The sequence below is a fragment of the Tauraco erythrolophus genome, chromosome 5 (assembly GCF_009769465.1).
Source record: "Tauraco erythrolophus isolate bTauEry1 chromosome 5, bTauEry1.pri, whole genome shotgun sequence".
NCBI lineage: Eukaryota > Metazoa > Chordata > Aves > Musophagiformes > Musophagidae > Tauraco > Tauraco erythrolophus.
The window spans coordinates 67,935,900-67,958,224 of record NC_141469.1 but is presented as its reverse complement, the minus strand read 5'-3'; the positions used below and the strand labels follow the sequence as shown (position 1 = coordinate 67,958,224).

The following is a 22,325-nucleotide window of genomic DNA, read 5'->3' as shown; positions in this document are numbered from 1 at the left end:
GGTGTGGCCTCACCAGTGCCGAGTACAGTCACCCTGTCCTACAGCTGTATGCTGAATTCTTTTTATAAAAAGTGATGTAAAATCCAGTTCTGAAATACTTAAAAAATGAACACATTTAGCAGAGAGGAACAAAGCATGGGGGCGAGTGAGGGAGAAAAAGGGGGGGGAATATGAGAAACTTGAGAGCCTTATCTTGTGAGAAGGGGTTTAGCTGGATCTCCTTGCGGGGCTGGGATTTAGGCTCTTATCTGGTTGCAGAAAGGTTCTTAGTAGGAAACCTTCTCTGAGTTAAGCATCCAAATCTTTGCTATTAAAACATAGCTGCTGGAGGTGGATATGGTGATGGTAGCTGTGCAGACACTGGGTTATTTTAGTCTAATCTTCAGAGTATTTCTCAAAAGTAGAACCAAAAATTCAGTGCCCTTCTAAGCCTGCGGGATTTCAAACCTTACCTAAAGAGACGGCGCTTAAACATCAGCCTACATACTGGCCAAGTTGGTGCGATTGTCGCACTTGAAACTGTGATACTGAGCATCACTTCATCTCAAGTTTTTTTAGGGCAAGAGAAGACTACAAGAGGGTGGTATGTGATTTTTTTTTTTTTTTGTCCCGATGTCTAAGATTTTTCCTGTGAAAGTGGGAAGATTGATTTTTTTTTTTTTTTGTATTTTATCTAATGACTAGGATCCAACACTTTGAAAAAATTCTTTATCAATAAGAACCTAACTTTTCATCAGCACTTTATCTATAAATGGGTGAAGATTCCATTCTCCAGCTTGGCATTTGCCTAGACCAGACGGTTCTAGGTAATTAATGTGCTTCTAATGCCGAGCATAGCGACTGGCTAACTTCCAGAGTTGTGGGCATCACTGTCTCACATAGCTCAAACTCCATTAATTGAGAAGGAAAGCAATTACGGATCTGAAGATCCTTCCATCACAGATGGAGTTCAGAGAAGTTTAATAAATGAATGATGTTCTACTGTTTGCCTTTTACTTTGAGAAAATGAGATAAATAATCATGTAATGCCATTGCTTCAGTGTTATAGCAGTTTTTCCATTATCTTTGTAGAAAATGTATTAAGTAATTAGTGCTTTCTCATTTAAGAAAAAACTCTTTTTTGATTTCATTTGCTTAAAATTTGCCCAAATGTCCACATACTGAGTATTTTTCAAGTAGTTTGTGGATGTAATTTTTCCCTGTGTGGACAGGAGAAGAAAGTGGGGCTGAAATAAAAAACATACACCTTAAGGGCTTTAGGGTTGGTTGCATTGTAGATAGAAGAGTTGAATTATACCTCTATTTACTTTAAGACTTGGAAAAAATTAAAGTCTGCTATTTTAATTTCTTTTATTACCTTGGTCTAAATTAAAGATGGAGATGGAGGCAGCTTGCACCAAATTGAATGCACTGGAGAAGAAAGGGAAAAGTGATAGAACAGCCATCCTTTGAGGCTTTGGGGAATATCCCTCAGATAGAAATAAAACAACTTGCTGCTTTGGAAGGGTAGGCTTTGAGGAGAAAATGAGAACATCATTTTTTTTAAGCTTGAAATCTGCAAGCAGTCATTTTAGTTTCTCTTCTGATTTGCTCAGGCTTTTTCAAATATGCTTTTTAAGATTTATTTTCAAATGTTCAAATAGTCAATAGCACTTTGATTTTTATTCTCTTGTGCTGTCTTTGCTATTCAATCGGAAGTCAAAATAATATAGTAATGATGAGCTGCCAGTCACTGGTACCTTCTTTTCCCCTATGCAAGCTTCCTAAGGGACTAGATTCCTATTATATAGTATTACTTTCTTCAGCCTGCCACTCCGGTTTCCTTTTTTGAAAAGGAGTGAAGGGGGGTGATTACAATTTTCTTTAAGTGCTGTTTTATTTAAAGATTATTGTGCTGAATTGCTTGCTACCATCGCTATAGCTATAAATCATTTCAATAGCTGGCAGACCCTTCTGTATTCTGTGTAGTGCTTCTGCTACCAGCTCTGATAGGTATGCAGCCTGAGAAACTGGACAGTAAAATACAGTGCGAAGATGGTACTTTGCTGTTCTCTGCATTTCTTCATCTTGACTTCAGTGATCCAGCAGAGCAAGTTATTTTCTCCTCGTGCAAAACACTTGTTTCTTGGGAGTATTGAGTTCCCACCTTGGTATTGTTTACAGGAGCTTCCCATCTTCATAGCGTTTCTTTGAGCGGCGAGTATTCCTGTAACAGCGAGAGGCAACAAAATCTAGAGAGCCTTCTGTTTTTTAATAACATCTCTGAACAGCTGTATCTTTGGCATCTGCCCCTCTCAAGATGTCAAAAAATGTAGAAATTATTTCAGGCACTGCTCTGTAAGCCACTTCAAGTAATTACTGAAGGAAGATGGGTCAATATAGAGTTGGCGATGAAAGGCAAAATTGGCTTGCTAGTGATAAGGTATTTGTGCGTTTTCCTCAAGTACTTGGAAATGGCTAAAAATTGGCCTATGCTGATGCCCATTATGTGTAAATGATGATGTAATCACTCAATTCTAATGTGTTTTAGTGTTAGTGCTTATCAAGTTGCAAAAATACTACTGTGAGCTTAAGAGTTATGGACTTAGTTGCATGAAATTTGTAAACTAATATATTTAAGCCTAAACAGCCTTTGTGGCATGTAAATCAACCCATACCAGAGAGATTTATCTTAATGCTTTCCAAATGATTGTTTTGGAGGCACGCAGCAGTAGTGGGAAGACGCTAATTATTGGTCTTTAGTCACTAGATTCCTGTTGCTGAATAGATCTTTCTGTAGTAACTTGAATGTGTTATGCACATTCAGGTCTTGTCAAAAAAGGCTATGGTTGTATCAAAGTGAATGTTTTCACCTGGCAGCTGTTTTTTCAGTATCTTTTTTTAATAGTGATCGGTTTATATCTGTGGATTCAGAAGGCTTTCTATTATTACATATTTTCTTGTTTGTACGATCTTTGTGATCTAAAAAATACATAAATAATTCTTTTAAAAAAATATTCATTAAAGAAAGAACAGATGACCAGATGTCATGCCACACAAAACTAGAAAAGGTTATTTCCAAGAGAGGGAAGAAATTAAATAAATAAAGTACTTGATCCTGTAATTTAAAAGTACCTTATGTTAAAAAATCCAGTGATAGATAGCTGTACAATTTTAGCTTTGTTTTCTTTTTATAATATGCCCTCCTATGGCATGGGAGTTGGAACTAGATGATACTTTAAGGTCCCTTCCAACCCAAATCATTCTATGATTCTATGATAACGATAACAATCAAGAAACGTCTGTTGATTAATGGGTCTAGATTCCAATCTGTTAATAAGCTTTTGGAAATATCAATTCCAACAATCAGAGTTACGCTGGTAATTTTCCAGGTTTCCTAAAAAAAGCCACCTTGTAGGTGTTTACTGTAAGTTTTCTGTCATCGGTCGCTTGAGACAATAGTATATTTAGAACTCGAATATTTGTGAAGTGTTTTTCTGTCTTTGGCGGGTTTAGTTCTTGGTTACTAAAACATCAGCACAAAGAAATAAAGAGCAAGTTTTCAGTCTATTACTTTTGTTGTCATGATTTAATTGTATCAAGGTTAGAGTATTTTTGATAGTTAAGTACTTGGATGCACTAGTGCTACTGCAGTTTATTTGTTCATACATGCATGCTGGCCATTATACATGCATCTTCCTACCTACTTATATGTGCACGTCTTGCCTTTGTGTGTGGCACTATGGTTGAGTGTCAGACATCGGTAAATGAGCGTGCTTTCTTAAAAACACCTTTAGGAAGACTGACACTCTTATCACCTAATTTGCTTAAACGTCTTATATGTCTGTGTATAGGAGAGTGTTGATGAGTGTCCTTGGTTTTTCCTCAGACTTGGAATGGAATTTACCAGGACTCCACATCTGTGAAAATCAGACTGTTCATCAGTTTGTCCAAACTTTGGAAATGTTAACATATTTTTATGGCTTGTCCCATCAATAGCATAACTAACTTCTTTTCCTTGTTGTTAACAGAACTAGTATTTCATTAATAAAAAAAAAATGCAGCTGTTTTATAAGGAGAGAGCTGACATAGTGATACTGAAGTAAAAACTGATAGCCCTAGTAATTAGACTCAATGTAACTGATAGTTTCTTGTTCTTATACTGTTATAATTTTTTTTCTGCTTTACTAAATTGCATACCTTGCATCTATTTTTTTTTTTCCAGACTTGCCAGATCAAGTTCTGAGAGTTTTCAAGGCAGATCAGCAAAGTCGCTACATCATGATCAGTAAGGACACAACAGCAAAGGAAGTGGTCATCCAGGCTATCAGGGAATTTGCTCTCACTGCAACCCCTGATGCATATTCACTATGTGAAGTCTCTGTCACACCTGAGGGTGTAATCAAGCAAAGGAGGCTTCCTGATCAGTTATCCAAGCTTGCTGACAGGATACAGCTGAGTGGCAGGTGAGATTAGAGGCCGAGAGCTAAAGCTGACAGTGCTAGTTTATTATGTCAAAATCTCATTAATAGGAGTATTATTTAATTATTAATATTCGGTTTCTTTACAAGAAATTGCTCCTTATATAACTTCTAATTAATACCTAAGCCTATGGAAATTCCATTTATTCTATGATTCCAACTGGATCATTACTGTAACTTTCACTAGTATTTGAGTATATTGTATCAAGTTTCTTTTTGAATTTTGTTTTTACAGGTATTACCTGAAGAACAACATGGAAACAGAAACTCTTTGTTCAGATGAAGATGCTCAAGAGTTACTAAGGGAAAGTCAAATTTCCCTACTACAGCTTAGTACTGTTGAGGTGGCTACCCAACTCTCCATGAGAAACTTTGAGCTATTCCGTAATATTGAACCCACGGAATACATAGATGACTTGTTTAAACTCAAATCAAAAACAGGTTGCACTAATCTTAAAAAGTTTGAAGAGGTGATAAATCAAGAAACATTCTGGGTAGCTTCTGAGATTCTAAGAGAAACCAACCAACTGAAAAGGATGAAGATCATTAAGCATTTCATTAAGATAGCACTACACTGCAGAGAATGCAAGAACTTCAACTCGATGTTTGCCATCATTAGGTATTGCCCCTTAATAATTTTAATTGTGTAAGAAGCAAAGTCTCACTTATGTCAGTCAAAAAATATGTGTTAAACAGAGTAGATCAATTAATGCTACTAACATCAACACTTGGCAATCCAATAAGAACGCTGTTTTCCAGAATTCTGAACTTGACATTGAAACAGTTGCTGAAATAGTATCTGGAATGCTACTATTATGTACTTATTCCTCAAGGCAGTGAGGCAAGAGTCATTGGTGAACATGGCACTAGAGTAACTGCTGCACTTGTTCAAAAACAAAGACCAAAAGAAAGAGCAGTTATATAAAGAAAAATTATAACAAATTTTTCTTTAATTTCCCAAACAGAGCTTATAATTTTATACATAGTTCCCAGTATCTTGAATTCATTGAGCCATGATATGTTGCCTTTGGTTTTCTTTGTATCAGCAGTTTCTTGGATGGAACTCTGATAATAGTAGTGGACTACAATGCCATATAATAAGCTGTAAATAAAGATCTTTTAGTAGGAATAAAAAAAAGCACTGAAAATCTCAGAAAACCTTTCTTAGTTTTGGAATAAAAAGGAGGAGAAGAAACTCTGTGTGTGTTTATACATGTTTTCAAAGCATTAGCATTTCCTTTAGAGTCTCCCAACTTAGGCAGAAAGAACCTAGCAAAAGAAGAATCCCTGAATATTGCCTCTTATGAAAAAGCTTGAGTAAATTGCATTAAAATGATAATTTTATCACCGTCTCTGGCAAAAGTCCTTGTCATATTCATCGAATATGACATTTTTCCTGAAGATCATGTTTGAATGATGTTCAAAACCAGAGGCAAACTCCAAAGTCAAAGATCCATGTTGATAATCAGTCAGCGTCTCTGAGACATAAAAATCTAGAGATTTAGCCCAGCTATTTCAGCTGACCTCTATGAGAAATAAAAGCAACCTACCTGCTAGCAAAAACGTGAAGGAAGGAAAGATTCTAGATACCAAACTTTCCTTCAATATGTAGAAATGAATAGCAAGACAGGCTGGCCACTGTGTAAGGTACTCCTTTTGCAAATGCTGGTGGAAAAAAACACCTGGTTTTTGTACCAGCTACAGTTTCAGAATAGCCTCAAATGTATTGAGTTGGTGAAGAACAATTTTATTTAGACACAACAAAGTCAGATGGCTTATTGCAGCAAGATGGTGGGCCCACTGTGCTGTCACCACCTAAACATTATGGAGGTGGAAGATGATTTTTCCTCCACTCTTGGAACCTGGAAATAAGTGGTGATCCACTTAGATTACTTGTAGATTATGATATTGTTGTCAAATCCAGACATTGCACCAAAGTAATAAGTACGTACTCTGTATAAGGTTTACTCATCCATACTTACCTGCTTATGGTTGCATCATGCAGGTATCTTCAGTTTTTGTAGCTTTTATACAAATGATCTTAGTTGCTCTGTAATAGACACGGACAAAGGAAGTTTTTGCTTGTTATTTTATTCATGTTGCTGTACTACGCTGTTCTGGCTATATGGTATTTCTCCCATACAAAATTTAGCTTGGCCTTTTCTAGGATTTTTTTCTTTCTTTCTGTTGTTCTTGAACTTGTTTTGCACTTTTTTTTGTTTGTTTCAAGTGGCCTGAATTTGGCACCAGTTGCAAGGCTCCGAGCTACTTGGGAAAAGCTTCCAAGCAAGTATGAAAAACTGTTTCAAGATCTACAGGACTTGTTTGATCCATCTAGGAATATGGCAAAATATCGTAATGTCCTTAACAGCCAAAACCTTCAGCCTCCTATTATCCCCCTGTTTCCTGTTATCAAAAAAGACCTTACGTTCCTTCATGAAGGTAAAAGCAGAAGTACATCATCTTTTACCAGCTAAGGAAAACTAACTTTGCTACCTAATAACTGATGTTGTTAATTATTGATTGTAGGAAATGATTCAAAAGTGGAGGGCTTGGTCAATTTTGAGAAGCTGAGAATGATTGCAAAGGAGATACGCCATGTTGGTCGCATGGCATCTGTGAACATGGATCCTGCTTTAATGTTTAGAACGAGGTAAGTGTATTGTGTTAGACAGAGCTTTTCCCGGCTGAGAGAAGGCTAGGTGTTGGCAAGAGGTGCTTTTCAAGTGCCCTTTGTTGTATTGGTGGAGTATGAGGTTTTTGTTGGTTGTTAACAATTTACCAAAATTATGTTGTGTTCTAAAACTGAAGAAATTACATTTTGTGTTTGTGAATATGTATTAAAATGTTTTATTTTCCTTGGCTGCCAGTTACTTCATAAAAATGAGATTTTGTCAGTGGGAGGGAGGGGGAGATACTGTCGTGCCTTACTGTTTTGATTTAGCAGAAGTGGGAATGTATCTAAAAGTGTCAGCTAGTGGTGTTAGAAAACGCGGAGTGAATGCACTTTGGCTTCATGTTAGACCAGCTTATTGCATACTCTTTTTCTTAATTTGATCTAGAAGAGTTTGTAATATCTGACTGTATGCCCAAGTCAAGGCTCTTTTTACTGTTTGTGGGCTTCCAGAACTGCTTGTCCTGAGGTCTAGTCTTTTTCTTTCTGAGCTTGTGATCTTTCTCTGTCTCTTCTTAAACCCATGCTTTACTCTTCCTGGCTCTCACTTGCAGGAAGAAGAAGTGGAGGAGTCTGGGGTAAGTGGTTGGAGACAACACACACAAACATTCATTCTTCCCTTACCATTTGCATTGTTTCCTACTTGCTATCTTTAATTTTCTGGTGCTTTGACTTTTTTTTTTTTTCTTAATCCTTTATTACTGACAGTACATTTTAATCCAGGAGTGCTTTTGCTTTTGAGGTTAAAACACAAAAATTGTAAATTATTTATAATTGGTTGTAGATAGGAGTGGGGTCATCTTCTCCCTCACCTCCAATTTAAATCACCAAAGGAAGTGACTTTCAGTAAAAGAAAAATTATAAAATGGCAAGATTGCAACAGCTGAAAATTGCTGTTAACTTTCTTATGCCTAATAAACAATTTTCAAAATCAAATACAAAAGTTAAAATTTACAGCATCTGCTAAACTAACTTATTTTCATATTACAATTCAGCCATCATTTTTACTCTTCACAGTTCAGGAACAATGCATAGCTTTCATATAGACATACATACATTGAAATGTGCATGATGTGTATTTCATCATGAACTAGCTGATCATTTTATTTAACAAAAAGCTGTCTTCAACGTAGCAAGTTACAGGGAAGTTCTATTCTGTAAAACTAAGCTGTAAATTTTGTATATGGTCTGATTTAAAAAGTATTTAGAGAGCTTTCAAAACATCTTTTGTATATGTATTAAATTTGAACCTCAACTATAGTCTTCTGTCAGCATTGCCTTACTGCATGAGCTTTTCCTAATACTCCAATCTTTGCAGCAGCTGGCTTACGTGAGAGAGCTAGCTTGAATGCTTTTCTAGATGTGTGAAGTGATATTGCCTAGTAGGAGCAGAAGAGGTTAAAATATTTATGTAATTAAAATAGTGCCTGTAACCAAGTAAAAAGATTTGCTGACCCTCATCTTCCTATCTGTTATAGCTGTTTGACTTACTGGAATGAGGCATGTAAGCTTTGACCATAGACTGACATTCATGCAATCTTTTGCACGGTTCATGTTTATCAAGTGATACTGTGTTGGACTAAGTCATACTTTTCCCCTCTTTCCTCACTCTCCTGCCCGCCCTTCACTCCAGGTCTCTCAGCCAGGGCAGTGCGAATGCAGCCGTGCTGGATGTTGCGCAAACTGGGGGTCATAAAAAGCGGGTCCGTCGCAGCTCCTTCCTTAATGCTAAAAAACTGTACGAAGATGCTCAGATGGCACGGAAAGTAAAGCAGTATCTCTCAAACTTGGATCTGGAAATGGATGAAGAGAGCCTCCAGACACTGTCTCTGCAGTGTGAGCCAGCCACCAACACGTGTGAGCATTGTTATCTGTTACGGATTTCAAGGAAACTGTTAAATATACCTCTGTTTCTTCTCCAAGGAAGTAACTAGACAATGAGGTGGAAAATTATATGTCGAATCATTTTCAAGTACTGAACAGCTATGAATCTTAAGGAAATCATCTTGCAGATCAGCAATGTAGAGACACAGCATTTGTATAGGAGATAAGGTGTTCAGAGGATGTCATGTTGAAGTGCCCAAGGGTTCTTAAGGTTTGTCCATACAAAGGGTATGGAGGAGCCCAAAGTGTCTCTACGGTTCTGATGAACTCAGGCTGTCGGTGTGAACAGGGTTGGTCGTCCTGGATATCTTGGCCTTGAGAGAGAAAAGGGGATTTCCTTGTGTCCAAGTGTTGGAGAACTGTACCTGGCTGCAGCAGAGGGGGACCTTGTGCTAGATATTGGTTTCATTTTGATTTGAGGGAATGCTGTATCTTATGCTCTTCTCTTCCGTCAGGGTAGCAAAAAGTAGTAATTATATATTCATTCTAAACCAGTTGTAGACCTTATGGTTAGCCTAGTATAACTTCTGGTTATGATTTTGATAACTATAACAATAGTCATTTGTGAGAGTTTTATTTTGAAAAAGAAAGTGAATGTTCTTTGATGTACAGATTTTAAATGGAATTAAATCTCCCCCTCTTTTCATCTTTTCTCTCTAAAGGTATCCTACTGTATTAATTGTACAAGTATTTGAGCACCTTTTCATTATTACCTGGAGGGCTTTGCACTGCTCAGATTAAAACTCCCACAATATTTTTAGCTGGTAGTCATTCTGTGCTTTCTCCCATTTCTTGCAAAGTGCCGAAGAACACAGGAGACAAGCGATCTGGAAAATCTGAAACGTCACCGGTGGCCCCCCGGGCAGGCATCCAGCAGAAAGTGCAGCAGCAGCAGCAACATAAAGTAAACCAAGCGTTGCAGGTCCCTGCCGTGTCTCTTTATCCCTCTCGCAAGAAAGTGCCAGTCAAAGACCTCCCACCGTTCGGTAAGTGGAACAGTGAAGCCTTCAGTTTAATACTCTGAAGTTTGTTCGCTTATGTCAGGGGGACATTTTTAATCAAATAAGATTCTGACACTTCTGGTAGTACTGTGTGCAGATTATGCCAGTGCATGCAGTGTGTGTATGCATAATTCTCTTCTCTAGAAATGGAAAGAAAGAAATCTAGGAAAGAATCCTGTCAATTTAATCACTATATGTATTTACCTGTTACTAACAGCTGGAAAAAGAGTGTTTCTCACTGTCTGTCCCAAGGTCTTGGCTTAACTTTTCCAAAGGATTAGTGACTTGGAGTTTTTGAGCAATCCATCTGAGATGCCTCAGAAGTTTTTGTGATTTTCAAAAGTTGAACATTTAATGTGAAATTCAGGCCTCCTCAAACTGGTAGTCCTGCTAGAAATGTAGGCCTGAAGTTTCACGTTGAGGATTGTCCCTTTGACTTCGGCTCTCTAGCGCTCTTTTATTGTTGTTATTTGGTTGTTGCTGCCTGTGTGTCACTCAGAAAAATACTGGACGATAGGAATTTCTACTAACCTGGTTTACAGATCTGTATCTCAGCATGTGTACATAACATATATGCATTATTAAAGAACTTCTTACATATCACTTAAAGTATGGTAGTATTCCTAATCAGTATATTCCTAATCAGACTCCCTCCTAAGAGGTACGGAGGCACCCATCTGCCGACCCGATGCGCTGTCTCGGGAGGTATGCTGTCTCCTGGGCGCTCGTATCAGGGATGTTACTGAGAGAATACCTGGCCTCATAGGGCCCACAGACTATTACCCACTATATGTAGCATAACTGGCCCTTCCTATTGCTTGATGGTAATTTCAGAGGAGCTTAATTCTGATTTCACTTTTTATTAGCTTTACTTGTGCACTGCTTAGGCTGCTAGCAAAACATTAGAAGCAGCAAAATGAGCAAGGAACAATTCAATATTCATCTGGTTCTTGTTGATTTTACCATTAAATTTTAATCTTAAAAGGACTTTGAAGCAACATAGACTGCATTTTAACTTGTGGTGGGAAAGTTTCTGAAAACTGACTAGGTTATGTTGATGAAACAGCTGTAAATTATTGATAGCAGCATTGTGATCTAACAGATCAAAAATAAATTCTGTAGAATGCTTGAAAATAACCTCTACCACAAACATTGGGAAAATCGTCAGAGAAACTCCATCTTCACTTTTAAGACTGTCTCAGGATGGATTTTTGAGGGGAAAGGAAGAGAAGGATGGATAAATGTGGCCTGAGAAAAGCAATTATAGATGCCCTAGATCTTTGCATCATACATCATCTTCAGGATGTTTTTACTCTTTAGTTTCCCAAAATAAACTGGTGCAGAGATAGTTCTCAAAAATGAAAGGGAAAGGGAGAAAGGCAGCTGCAGGATGACCTTGTTTTGTACGCCTAATCTTATTCATCTTCTTTCCAGCTTTCTTTGACCTTCTAGGCAACTCTGAATAGAAAAGAAACAGGAGAATAGTTTCAGTTCTTAATATATAAACCTTCACTTACCACGGAGGTTTGTGTGTGTTTGTATCCAACATAATTTTAGTTAAAGCTTCTCGGTGACCATTAATATGCATATCCTTGATTTATATATTATATAGGCAGTGTTCTGCAACACCAAATCTGCGTTGTGTTTTCTGTGACCAAGTATTTATTTTAGGTGGCCAGAATGAAAGGCCAGCTTCGCTAATATGCAGAAATAAAGTGCTGTATTTTAAACAAGAGTAGGGTTAAATGTTTTACTTCATTTAAGATGGTGTCAGAAACTCACAGATATATGGCATCTGCTCTATAAATGCATTACGAAACAGAAAGATATTTTTACACTGGACTTTACATCTATCTGCATTATTCTTTTTTAAGGCATTAACTCCCCACAAGCTTTAAAGAAAATTCTTTCGTTGTCTGAAGAAGGAAGTTTGGATCGTCACAAGAAACAATCTGAAGACACAGTCTCAAGTGCATCTTCACAGCTGTCTTCTCCTCCAACTTCACCACAGAGCTCTCCCAGGAAAGGTATTAGATGTGCAATATTTCTCATCTGGTTTCCTGAAGCTTATAGACTTTGGAAACTTCTGAGAGAGAATTTGGACATACAGGATAAATTAGTGCTGCTCCTGGTTTTGTCACATATGGTTGGCAAGAGGGCAGGAAGTGTGGCACACAGTGGGAAACATGAAAGGATACTTGGGAACCTGATTTCAAAGATACCTGAAAACTCTGTGGTTAGCAAAAGCCAGGAAAGGTAGCCTGATCTGATACAGGATTTGATGCAGTAGGTCACTCTCACTGCAGCTGCTTCTGACAAAAACATTCCCATCATCAGTGTTTCCTGCCTGTGGAGGGATGTGCAGATTGAAACTTAACATTTTTGTACAGCATTGAGCACAATAGCCTATTAGAGGAATTATTTGCTGTGCCATGCGTCTGAATCGGATGTGACCTGTGTAGGACAGACAGATATTTGGGATTCAAATCACTAATACACAATGTTTTACTAGCAACCTGATTAATTATTCAAACAATATATATGGATATTTGAGGAGTGGTATTACACATTGGAGCTTTCTTGACTGAGTTCTTCTTAAGTGACTTCATATAGTTGTTTTTTAAAGTGAATTTAGGACTTTAAAGGGGTTTTTTTAAAGCCTGTTTGTTTTGTCATTGTATTTGTTCTGGTTATGAATTGACAAAACAGAATGGAGGTATTTTCCTGTAGTTTAAACAAAAAAGCAAGTCCCTTTGGAAGTATGATAACCTAGTTGTATCACAGATAATTTCTAAGTTATTCTCTTTTCAGAATATTACAGAAGTTCAGTTTAACAGTTAAAAATATAACAGTATGGTAAGATATATATTTTGAGATTGAGTGCCCACAATAGAAATTCAGAATGCTAGAGATGAGTGTGTTGGAGACTTCCCTGTAGCAATAACTTTCCCTAAAAGTATTTCACATTTTGTACTTTCTTATCAAATGGATAGCTAAGCCCTTTTCTTAATGTGGTAGGTGGCAGTGCCAATCAGTTGAGGCCTTATGGCTCCAGACTAATTCACTTAACCAGTTCTCCTCTTGGAAGTGAGAACAGCAACAATAATAACAATTCACTAAGGACCTGTGGGATAGATGGGGCTTATGGAAACCAAAGGAGAAAAAATAAATCCAATTGGATAAGCAGAGATCTGAAAAGAGGAGAGATGAATATGGCAAAAAAGTGCAAATGCCTATGCAGAATCTCTACTGAAGTGATATTTGCTAAGGTCAAATGGAGGAGGATGTTATGTAGAGAAGACTTAGATTATCACCTGGAGTCCTTGTAGGCTATCGTGATTTCTCCCAAATACTACATTAGCAAAGAGTGAATTTGTATAAATACCATCAGGCCTGTGTATTTCTTGGAAACAGGATGGAGTTCTGTACTTGGCTCATAGTGGGAAAAGTACTTCTTTGCAAAAAGCAAATCATAAACATGATTATAAATTTAAGAAAGAAATCCTTGGTTTGATGGCAACATGAAGCTAGTGGTATGTTATTTCAGACAAAAATGGCAGCATTAATTCCATGTTCTCAGCAAGTGAATTGGGGTAGATCGGTTGAAGTCATCTTGACACATGTAGACTAAAAGCAAAAAATGAAAACTGCAGTTACTTGTGGGTGTATGCTGTTTAATGATCTTTAACTTAGCTGGCAAGAGCATTCAACTTTGGTACTAAAACAAAAGCCAAATTTGCCTCTCCGACATGGTTTGCAGATTTTATCTCAGTCTGGCAGCGTCAATGCTACTTCCAAATCAAGGTATAGTTCTTGTAATGTATCCTATTTGGAATGCAATTAGTTAGCCAAGTGCCACAAAGAAAGCTTGAGAATCTGGCCTTCTCTCAGACAAGATACGTAATAAGCAGTCAGCCCAGACATCTGTGCTTCACGTTATATCTGCTGTTCATCTCTGAGTTGTAGCTTTGCAGAACAGCAAAACTGTGTGAGAGGGTCTCTTGGATTACTTGTCCAGGACATCTCTTTCCTTCCAATCCTGGAGACAGTGTTTATGTACAGGCAGTTTTTTGAGAAGTGAGATTTCATAATGCAGGGATGCAAGTATGATGATGCATCTGAAAACAATTTTGGGGAGAAGAGCAGAGAAGAAGGAAGGTGAGCAGTCAGTTTCTAAATAAGTAGTGCATGTTCCAACAACCTGATACATCTCATTAAGAGACAGAACACAGAGGGTTATGCAGTTCTACTGTGCATCTTTGTCGTTTGCAGTGCTGGTTCTGTGAATAAAACGTAACGGTAGCTTTGACTGACTGTGGTAGCAGTAGCAAATGTTGCCGGCTGCCTGGCAATAATGGGGAACGCTTCTCAGAGAGTCCGATTAACATGACGTTCCCTTTGCAGGCTATACTTTGGCTCCGAGCGGCACGGTGGATAACTTCTCAGATTCTGGTCACAGCGAAATTTCTTCCAGATCTAGTATTGTCAGCAATTCCTCTTTTGACTCTATGCCAGTCTCCCTGCATGATGAGAGGAGACAGAGGCATTCTGTCAGCATCGTGGAGACAAACCTTGGTGTGGGAAGGATTGATAGAAGAATCATGATCGAACCAGATCAATACAGCTTAGGGTAGGAATTTTACTTGTACTTGCTTACATTATACTTTCATTTGTAGTGGCATGTATACATATATTTGTTCATGTAACTTTCCGTGTATCTCTCTCAAATGTTTTCTCCCTTGCTCTTAAAACTCACTATTTCAATGGTGCGTTTTGTGATAATGTACCATTTTCTGACTAGAAAAGATTGAACTCCTCAGTGTGTGATGAGGTCTGCTGAGGTAAAATCTTACTGCTGTAGATCTTATCATCTGAGCGTTTAGTAGTGCCATAGATTATCCTCTGTTTGGCAGGCTAGTATGCTAGTCTGTTTTCTAGATAGGGAATTAACTGCATTAGATAAGAAATTATTCATACAATTATTAAGTGATCAAGCTCAGAACAGAAATAGCTAGTAATTTTCCAGTCCGTTTCATAGAAAAGTGCATATTTATCTAACCCAAAAATATTTTTCCCCAAATATCTGTCCTAGTCAACAATAATTGGAAGCTAAAATTCACATTAGGCTGCTGGTTTTCTAGGTAATTTTCTAGGTAATTAACTTCTGTAATGGTAGGGAAGCTAGTGCTGTGAGGAGTTCTCTAAATCTCTAGCAGTGAGCCTTGGTCTGAAAATAATTGGAGCTCTGGCTTCTACTTAGTCTCCACTTGCTTTTCTGAGCTGTTATTTGGATGCTTCAGTCCTCTGAATGGTTTCAGGGTTTTTAATCCTGAGGGATCTGTGGATGGCAGGCCTGTTCCAAAACCAGTCTACTTCACCTTTGGGAATCCCAGGCTTTGCAAACTCTTTAATCAGATGTCTTAAATATTTGGAAGAGCAGGGTTCCAGTCTGCGTAGCAAGCTGCCCTGGAAGGAGAAATCCCGGGAGCCCGGATAGTTGCTAAACAAAAGTGACACGTTGTCGGTTTTCAGTGCTGCTATGTAAGTGATAGTGTCAGGCTTACTTAATCGCTGAAAGGCTACAGAGAACATGCTCGCTCTACGAAGTGGCATGTATTTCCAAAATTAAGGTTAAAATAGATTTCCATTTGCAAGAAATGCTGAAAAGTTGGCTTTCAGAATTTCCTAAGCAGGGGAAAAAAAAATCTGAAAAGCTAAAACCTAAACCTGAATTTCAGCCACCTCCCGCTAGAACTCTTCTTCTAACTTTTGATCCTTTGCTTCACATGGCTGGAAAAACAGTAGAAACCCTGTCTGTTCCCCTTTATATATGTCAATGTGATTTGCCTGTCTTAAAGGTCTTCTGCAAAGTTAAGAAATGACCTTTTGAAATGACTCCACTGAAGTGTTAATTTTTGTCAGGATATCTATTCAGTAGGTTTTTTTTTTTATTGAGGATGAGCTTGAAAGGAAAGTGTTCTATTCTCAAAATTGAATTAGGAATTAATGCAAATAATATAAATTGAATCAAAACCTTCAGTCATAGAATCATAGAATGGTTTGGGTTGGAAGGGACCTTTTAAAGGTCATTTAGTCCAGCCTCTCCATATGTTTGCCTTTCTCTTGACTGTCGAGTTCTTCATGTGTCTTGTAAATGAGCTCCAATTCTAACACTGGATTTTATTTCCTCCCCCCCCCCTCTTCAATATGCATCTAGCTCTTACGCACCACTGTCAGAAACCAGAGGCCTGTATGCTGGAGCAACTGTGCTTTCTTCTCCTAGTACAGAAGAGCTGTCACAGGATCAGGGGGACAGAGCTTCACTCGATGCAGCTGACAGTGGCCGTGGTAGCTGGACTTCTTGTTCAAGTGGTTCTCATGACAACATACAAACAATACAGCACCAGAGAAGCTGGGAGACTCTGCCTTTTGGACATGCTCATTTCGATAGTTCAGGCGATGGGGCAGGACTGTGGGCCTCGGGCAGTCATATGGACCAGCTGATGTTCCCCGATCATGGCACAAAGTATGGCAGGCAAAGTCAAGGTAGGGAGGGCCTTGATCAAGCACAGTCCAGAGCAAGCTGGGCATCCTCAACAGGATACTGGGGAGAGGACTCGGAAGGTGATACAGGTACCATAAAGCGGAGGGGTGGGAAGGATGTTTCTATTGAAGCTGATACCAGTAGCATAACATCTGTACCAGCAGAGGAGTCAAAGCCAGCTCCCATGCCCACTCATATAGCAGTATCATCAAGTAATACAAAGGGGCTTATTGGTAAGTTAAGCTTTGTTTACTGTGAAGTTTTTTTATTAATTTGCCTACAGTTTTCTGCATTGTTCTAAAACTGCATTTCTTCTGTCTGGTTTGTGGTTGTTTTTTTTTTTCTTTTCAAAAGCAGAACCAAACATTTTGTAGTCTCTCTCAAACTTTCCCTTTTAGGTGTGCATTTATTGCTAGGGAAAATGTCACTTATTGTTGATTCTCAGTTCTGGCAGCTCCTTTGTGTTTCAAGGGAGCCTGCCATACATCAAAAAACCTAGCTCAACTGCTGGACAGTGTTTTGAGAGGTTGATGTATTTAGGTGTCTGTTCTGAAATGTGAATTTCTCTTCACAGTAAGGTTCCACGTTCTATATTTAGATAGCTTAATAAATGTGGCCTGATTTTTTTAGAAGCCTTTTGCTTTATACTTCTGTATGACTTGTCTGATAATTGTGAATATTCCTTACTTCTGAAAATAGGGTCACTTTGTGCTTAAATACCAGCTGAGATGTTTCTTTGGACTGCTGAAACTGAAGAGGTTCCTGAGAAATTAGAGCTGAAATACGTTTGTAATCGTTCAATAAAAGACCAAGCAGATAACATATAAGTTAATATGAAGGTGTCTTTGGCAGAGCTTAACATTTTTCTCATACTGTTCCTTCTACACATCTCGGTCTTTGGGCCATCCGAGACATCTGCATTTTTGCCTCTTTCATTCCTTTCATTCCCCTTCACTTTGCTTTTCTTCAGGCTAATAGGAAGAACTATCTAAAAGCCATTTTGCGCTGATACAGCTGAAAAAGTCTGCCAGATTGAGGTCGTGCTGAGACCACAGTGATAAACTGCTTTTCCATTTTCTGCCCAAGTATATTGCTTAGCAGTGGCCCATTGCTTCAAAGCTTGGATGCAGATCTGAATCCCTGAACTATGAAGAGAAGGAAGCTGTTCGGTTGAGGACTCCAGGTTCTGATTCATGCCCCTTTCTAATTTTACTCTTTGAAGCCCTTGGTTTCCACCAAAGTGTGGAACAAGCATGTCCAAACTTGCCTCTCAAGGCACTGCTTTCCACTATATTTTTAGAGACTTGAGAGAACATGAAAGAGATCTGAAAATTCAATCCATACACTTTCATGCAGTTCAGTACTATTAACTAATTATCCTGCAAATGTAACTCTACATATCACTCCAACAGAAGCCACTATTTTTACATGGTTCTTTTGCACTGAATAGACGTTGATGTTTTGGAGTATTTCAACAGAATTTTTCTACAGAATTTCTTCTGTATCAAAGTTACCTTTCAGAAATATTCAAATAAAATTTCTCAGAACCTTCTCAGTTCTAACTGAGCTGCTTTGCTCAGTTAAAACAATTAGTCCAAAAAATACTTAGATTCTCTTGGCAACTATTTGGTTTTGTTATAACAACAAGACTTTTGTTTTCAGTCTATAAAATCTCACATCCTAGTAGCACCAGTCCATTTTAAGCTTGTACTGCCCTTTCAGTCAATTCCATGCTGTATAATGCAGGGTGATGTTGTCATCACCACTTGTGCAAGAATGTGCAACGTATGACAAGCTGTGGAGAGTAAATTGTCTGTGTCAGCGGTTTTTCCTGCTGCGTTCACCTTTGTACTGTAAATTGAGCCGTCGTGTGTTAAAGGGCTAGACCCACAAAAAGTGTTCAGTATCAAAGCCCCAGCAGACTTTTTTAAGTACATAACTCCAAAATAGAGAGTCATGCTCTGCAAGAAAGGACTTCTAAGTATGCCCAGACTTACGTTTTGTTCAGGTAAACAGTTATGCCTCAATGAGATCCACAAAGTAGGTGGCGGTCTTTCCATCTCCTACGTAAAATCATATTCAATCATGGCTCTTACAGGCATACTTTGCAAGTTTTACGGGCAGAGAATGCAACCGTAAGACCAATGGGCAGTAATGCATACAGAAAGCATGAAGATGAAGCCCACTTCTCTTCCTTACCTTTTGATACTGTAGCTGATGTCTCATTAGTAGTGAGATTTGTAGGAAGAAACAATGCATCAGGTGCATTGTTGTTGTGGTTTTTTTTCCTCTGCAAGATGCTAAAAACAAGAGCGTTTCAGAGCTCTTAGGTACAAAGCCCATTTTCAGGATTAAGATAGTCATGCATTTGGGGAGATGCCAGTATTCCTGATGGTTGCCACTTCTGTGGACTTTTGAGTCTTCCACATGATAAGTGTGCATTTTATTCTATATGATTGATGGAACAACCTCAGTTGCTAAGTTTGAACAAATTCACCATGTAATTTGGTGAATTTTGTTAGACCAATGCTTCACTAGTGGAAGAACAGCTATATCCTGTGTATGTTGTATATTCTATACTTTCTTGCATGGTTTATTTTACAAGATGTCGTTGTCTTCCGTATAGTAGTTAACTTTTGTCCTTCAGATCTTTTCCTTCTGGGTTGTTGAGTTGGTTGATGTTTATTTAACTTTGTTTATTTTCCTTTGAGCAGTTTTCTTCTTACTATCTCTTATAATAATCTGTTGTTTTTCCTGCAGCACGAAAAGAGGGTCGATATCGGGAACCACCTCCAACTCCTCCTGGTTATGTAGGAATACCTATTGCTGAGTTTGCAGAAGGTGGTTCCCATCCAACCAGAAAGCCTCCAGATTACAACATAGCACTTCAGAGGTCTAGAATGGTGGCACGGACATGTGAGACCCATGGGACATCAACTCCGCAGCAGCAGCCTCATGGCCATTCAACTAGCAGGCCTGTGAACAAACCTCAGTGGCATAAACCAAATGAGTCAGATCCACGTCTTGCTCACTATCCATCTCAAGGGTTTTCCACAGAGGAAGATGGTAAATTTCTAATTGTTAGATTTTGAGTATGATGCATGCAAAAATGGTCAGTGCTTTCACAGACGCAAAGCAAATTACGCAAATGTGTTCCGCCATAGAAATTCTTGCCATAATTCAAGCTCTCTTCCATCTTTCAAAACTTGCTATTTGTTAACTTTTTGGAAGGGGAGGAATTCGGTACATCCTACATATAATTTAAAATTTGGAATGTAGGTCCACCTGAATCTTGGACGAGCAAGCAGTTGGCTTAGGCAGCTTCTCTGCAGATGCCTGTGTTCACCAGGTACAGCCCTGCCTGCCCTAAAAGTTTTCAGCGTACCTACCATTTGGCACTAATTTTTAGTTTAATGGTGAAAAAAGTATCCTGGTCTATAGAACACCTGCCCATCCACCCTATAGAGCATCGTTGGTCAGGTTTATTTGGATATTTGCTCGCATTCTACCTGAAACTCTTAACACCATGGAAACTAAGTCTTCCACGCCAACTGCTTCACATAATAAGCCTACTACTCTTTTGCTACCTTCCTTGCCCAGGTGTGTCTGTATCTCTACGCTTTAGCTCAGCTACAGTGATAGATCTGTTTTTCTGTTGAATGCACGAGTAGCTGGATTGCATCTTTGCTCAAAATTTAGGCAGGGCAGTGCCTAAATCACATGTTTGAATGCTTCGTTTTGCTTAATGATAGAAAGGGTAACTTTCCCCATCCCTCCCTAGCTGCTTAGTTACGTAGGCTTTATGTGCAGGATGAACTGCACAGTTGAATGTGATGGAAAAAAAATGAAGTCTGCCTTAATCATATTGCCTCAAACTTTGAGAATTACCGTGACAGAGAATTTTAATTCTTTCTATCAGTCATGACTAAAGCTGCACTCAATTTTTAGGCAATCTTAATTTGAATAAATCACAGGTATATTCAGGGAAAAATGTAAGATGGCTTTATGAAGCTTTTGGGTACCTAGGAGCAGCTGTTGTGTTCCTCAGGCTGAGAAACTGCACCTAGCTCAGTTATAGGAATTGTCTTATTTTCTTTGATTACAAAATTACAAAGGAATACTTCCCATGAAACCTGAAACATACAGATATCTAGATTGTTTTAAAATATATACCTAAAGGAATACTTCTCATGAAACCTAAAATATACAGGTATCTAGATTGTTTTAAAATATATACCTAATATAACAACACGGACAACACACGAGCACAGTACAGGTTGTTTCATTCAGTAGCAGTCTTGTTCTATATGAACTAAATTCTATTTTCCCCTATCCTATTGTGTTTGCAGAAGATGAACAAGTCTCTGCTGTCTAAGACTTGGGGCTTTTCTGGATCCAGAGTGAGCCACCTTAAAGGAGAGCACAAGAAGACGTCCCTAGAATAGGAGCCTTGGAACTATAGTTAAAGGATGGTGGACCTATTTGCCTCCTTCCCTGCCTTAAAGCAGCATGGGGCTTCTTCCTCCGCCCCTCCCCCTTCTGTCCCCTCTCCCCTTGCATGTGAAATACTGTGAAGAAATCGCCCTGGCACTTTTCAAACTGTGTTGCTTGAAATGCACAGTGCAGCAATCTCCAAGCTACCACTGTCGCTGTCTGCCACATCACACAGTATCATTCCAAATTCCAAGATCACCACATCAGGATGATTAACTCTGGCTGCACTTCCCAATGCCTGGAAGGGTTTTTTTAAATCTTCCTTTTAGATTTTAATCACTATCCTAGCACTTACTCTCATTGGGATAATGAGATCAGCTAGTTGTCAAATTACATTTGGCCTTTAACCTACAAAGAGGAAAATGCATTGGAATCCTTCAAGGAGGCAGTGCTTGTTTGCTTGTTTACAGCGCCTTTGTTACGATTTTGTACGTTTGCGTTTCGGAGATCAAATACTGCGTCTGCATAGTAACTACAGTATTATTTCGTACCTGTACGTAGGGTTGCCAGCCTGACTCCTGGAGAGAATATTACTATCCCGTGGCTGAGCAGGGCAGGTGGGAAGGTAGAGGTTATGGGATGCAGACTGTCTCGCTTCTCTCTTAATGTGCCCCACCCTGGAATCTTCAAAAGTTTGTAAATGTTAACGTTAATGGCATCCTCAGCCGGGTCTAGTGTGAACAAAGAACTGGCCGGTGATGGAAGAGGACACTGTGTGTCTCATACCTGTGCCTTACGGAATACAGGATGGCATACTAAAAAAGGAAGTGTCCCGTTCTAATGAGACAGACGGCAACCCCACCTTTAAGTTATATATTATTTTTATTTTATTTTATTTTTACTATATAGTAGTTCTATTGAAAGAAAGATTAACTGGATAACATTGCAGTGAAGGCAAGTTGGGATGTCACAGCTCGTGTCGGCTGTTAACACTGATCTAGTAACCTCCATCTATTGACTTTGGCATTAGGGGATAAACGAGCCTTTAAGTAATGAAAAATAACACGTTTAGATTTGCCAGCCTTTGCAATGCAGAAATAGTCACAACTGTTAATGGCTTCATGGAACACTGCATGTGTAGAGAAGGCCAATGTGTAGCAACCACCTGCTCACAGCTGCTATTAACCCTATAATGACTGAAATGACCCTCCCCTCTATTTTTGTGTTGTTTTTGCACAGACTCCGGAGAAGTGAAGGCTGCCAATCCGAGTAGTACTCAAATGTGAGGAACTGCTGGTCTTGGATTTTTTTTTTTTTCCATTGAACTC

At 38.7% G+C, this 22,325-nt stretch overlaps 1 protein-coding gene across 1 annotated transcript in view; it reads left to right on the top strand.

Annotated features, from left to right (window-relative positions):
• The window catches only part of RAPGEF2 (Rap guanine nucleotide exchange factor 2), a 201,007-nt gene extending 179,434 nt beyond the window's left edge, over positions 1 to 21,573 (top strand). Inside the window, 13 exon segments of the mRNA XM_086611761.1 lie at positions 4,205 to 4,445; positions 4,696 to 5,079; positions 6,691 to 6,902; positions 6,990 to 7,113; positions 7,689 to 7,712; positions 8,768 to 8,991; positions 9,819 to 10,004; positions 11,894 to 12,046; positions 13,038 to 13,106; positions 14,424 to 14,649; positions 16,237 to 16,796; positions 19,324 to 19,629; positions 20,913 to 21,573. Coding sequence (XP_086467887.1) covers positions 4,205 to 4,445; positions 4,696 to 5,079; positions 6,691 to 6,902; positions 6,990 to 7,113; positions 7,689 to 7,712; positions 8,768 to 8,991; positions 9,819 to 10,004; positions 11,894 to 12,046; positions 13,038 to 13,106; positions 14,424 to 14,649; positions 16,237 to 16,796; positions 19,324 to 19,629; positions 20,913 to 20,938 — 2,735 coding nt within the window. The 3' untranslated portion in view covers positions 20,939 to 21,573.
• Positions 21,574 to 22,325: the final 752 nt, after the last annotated feature.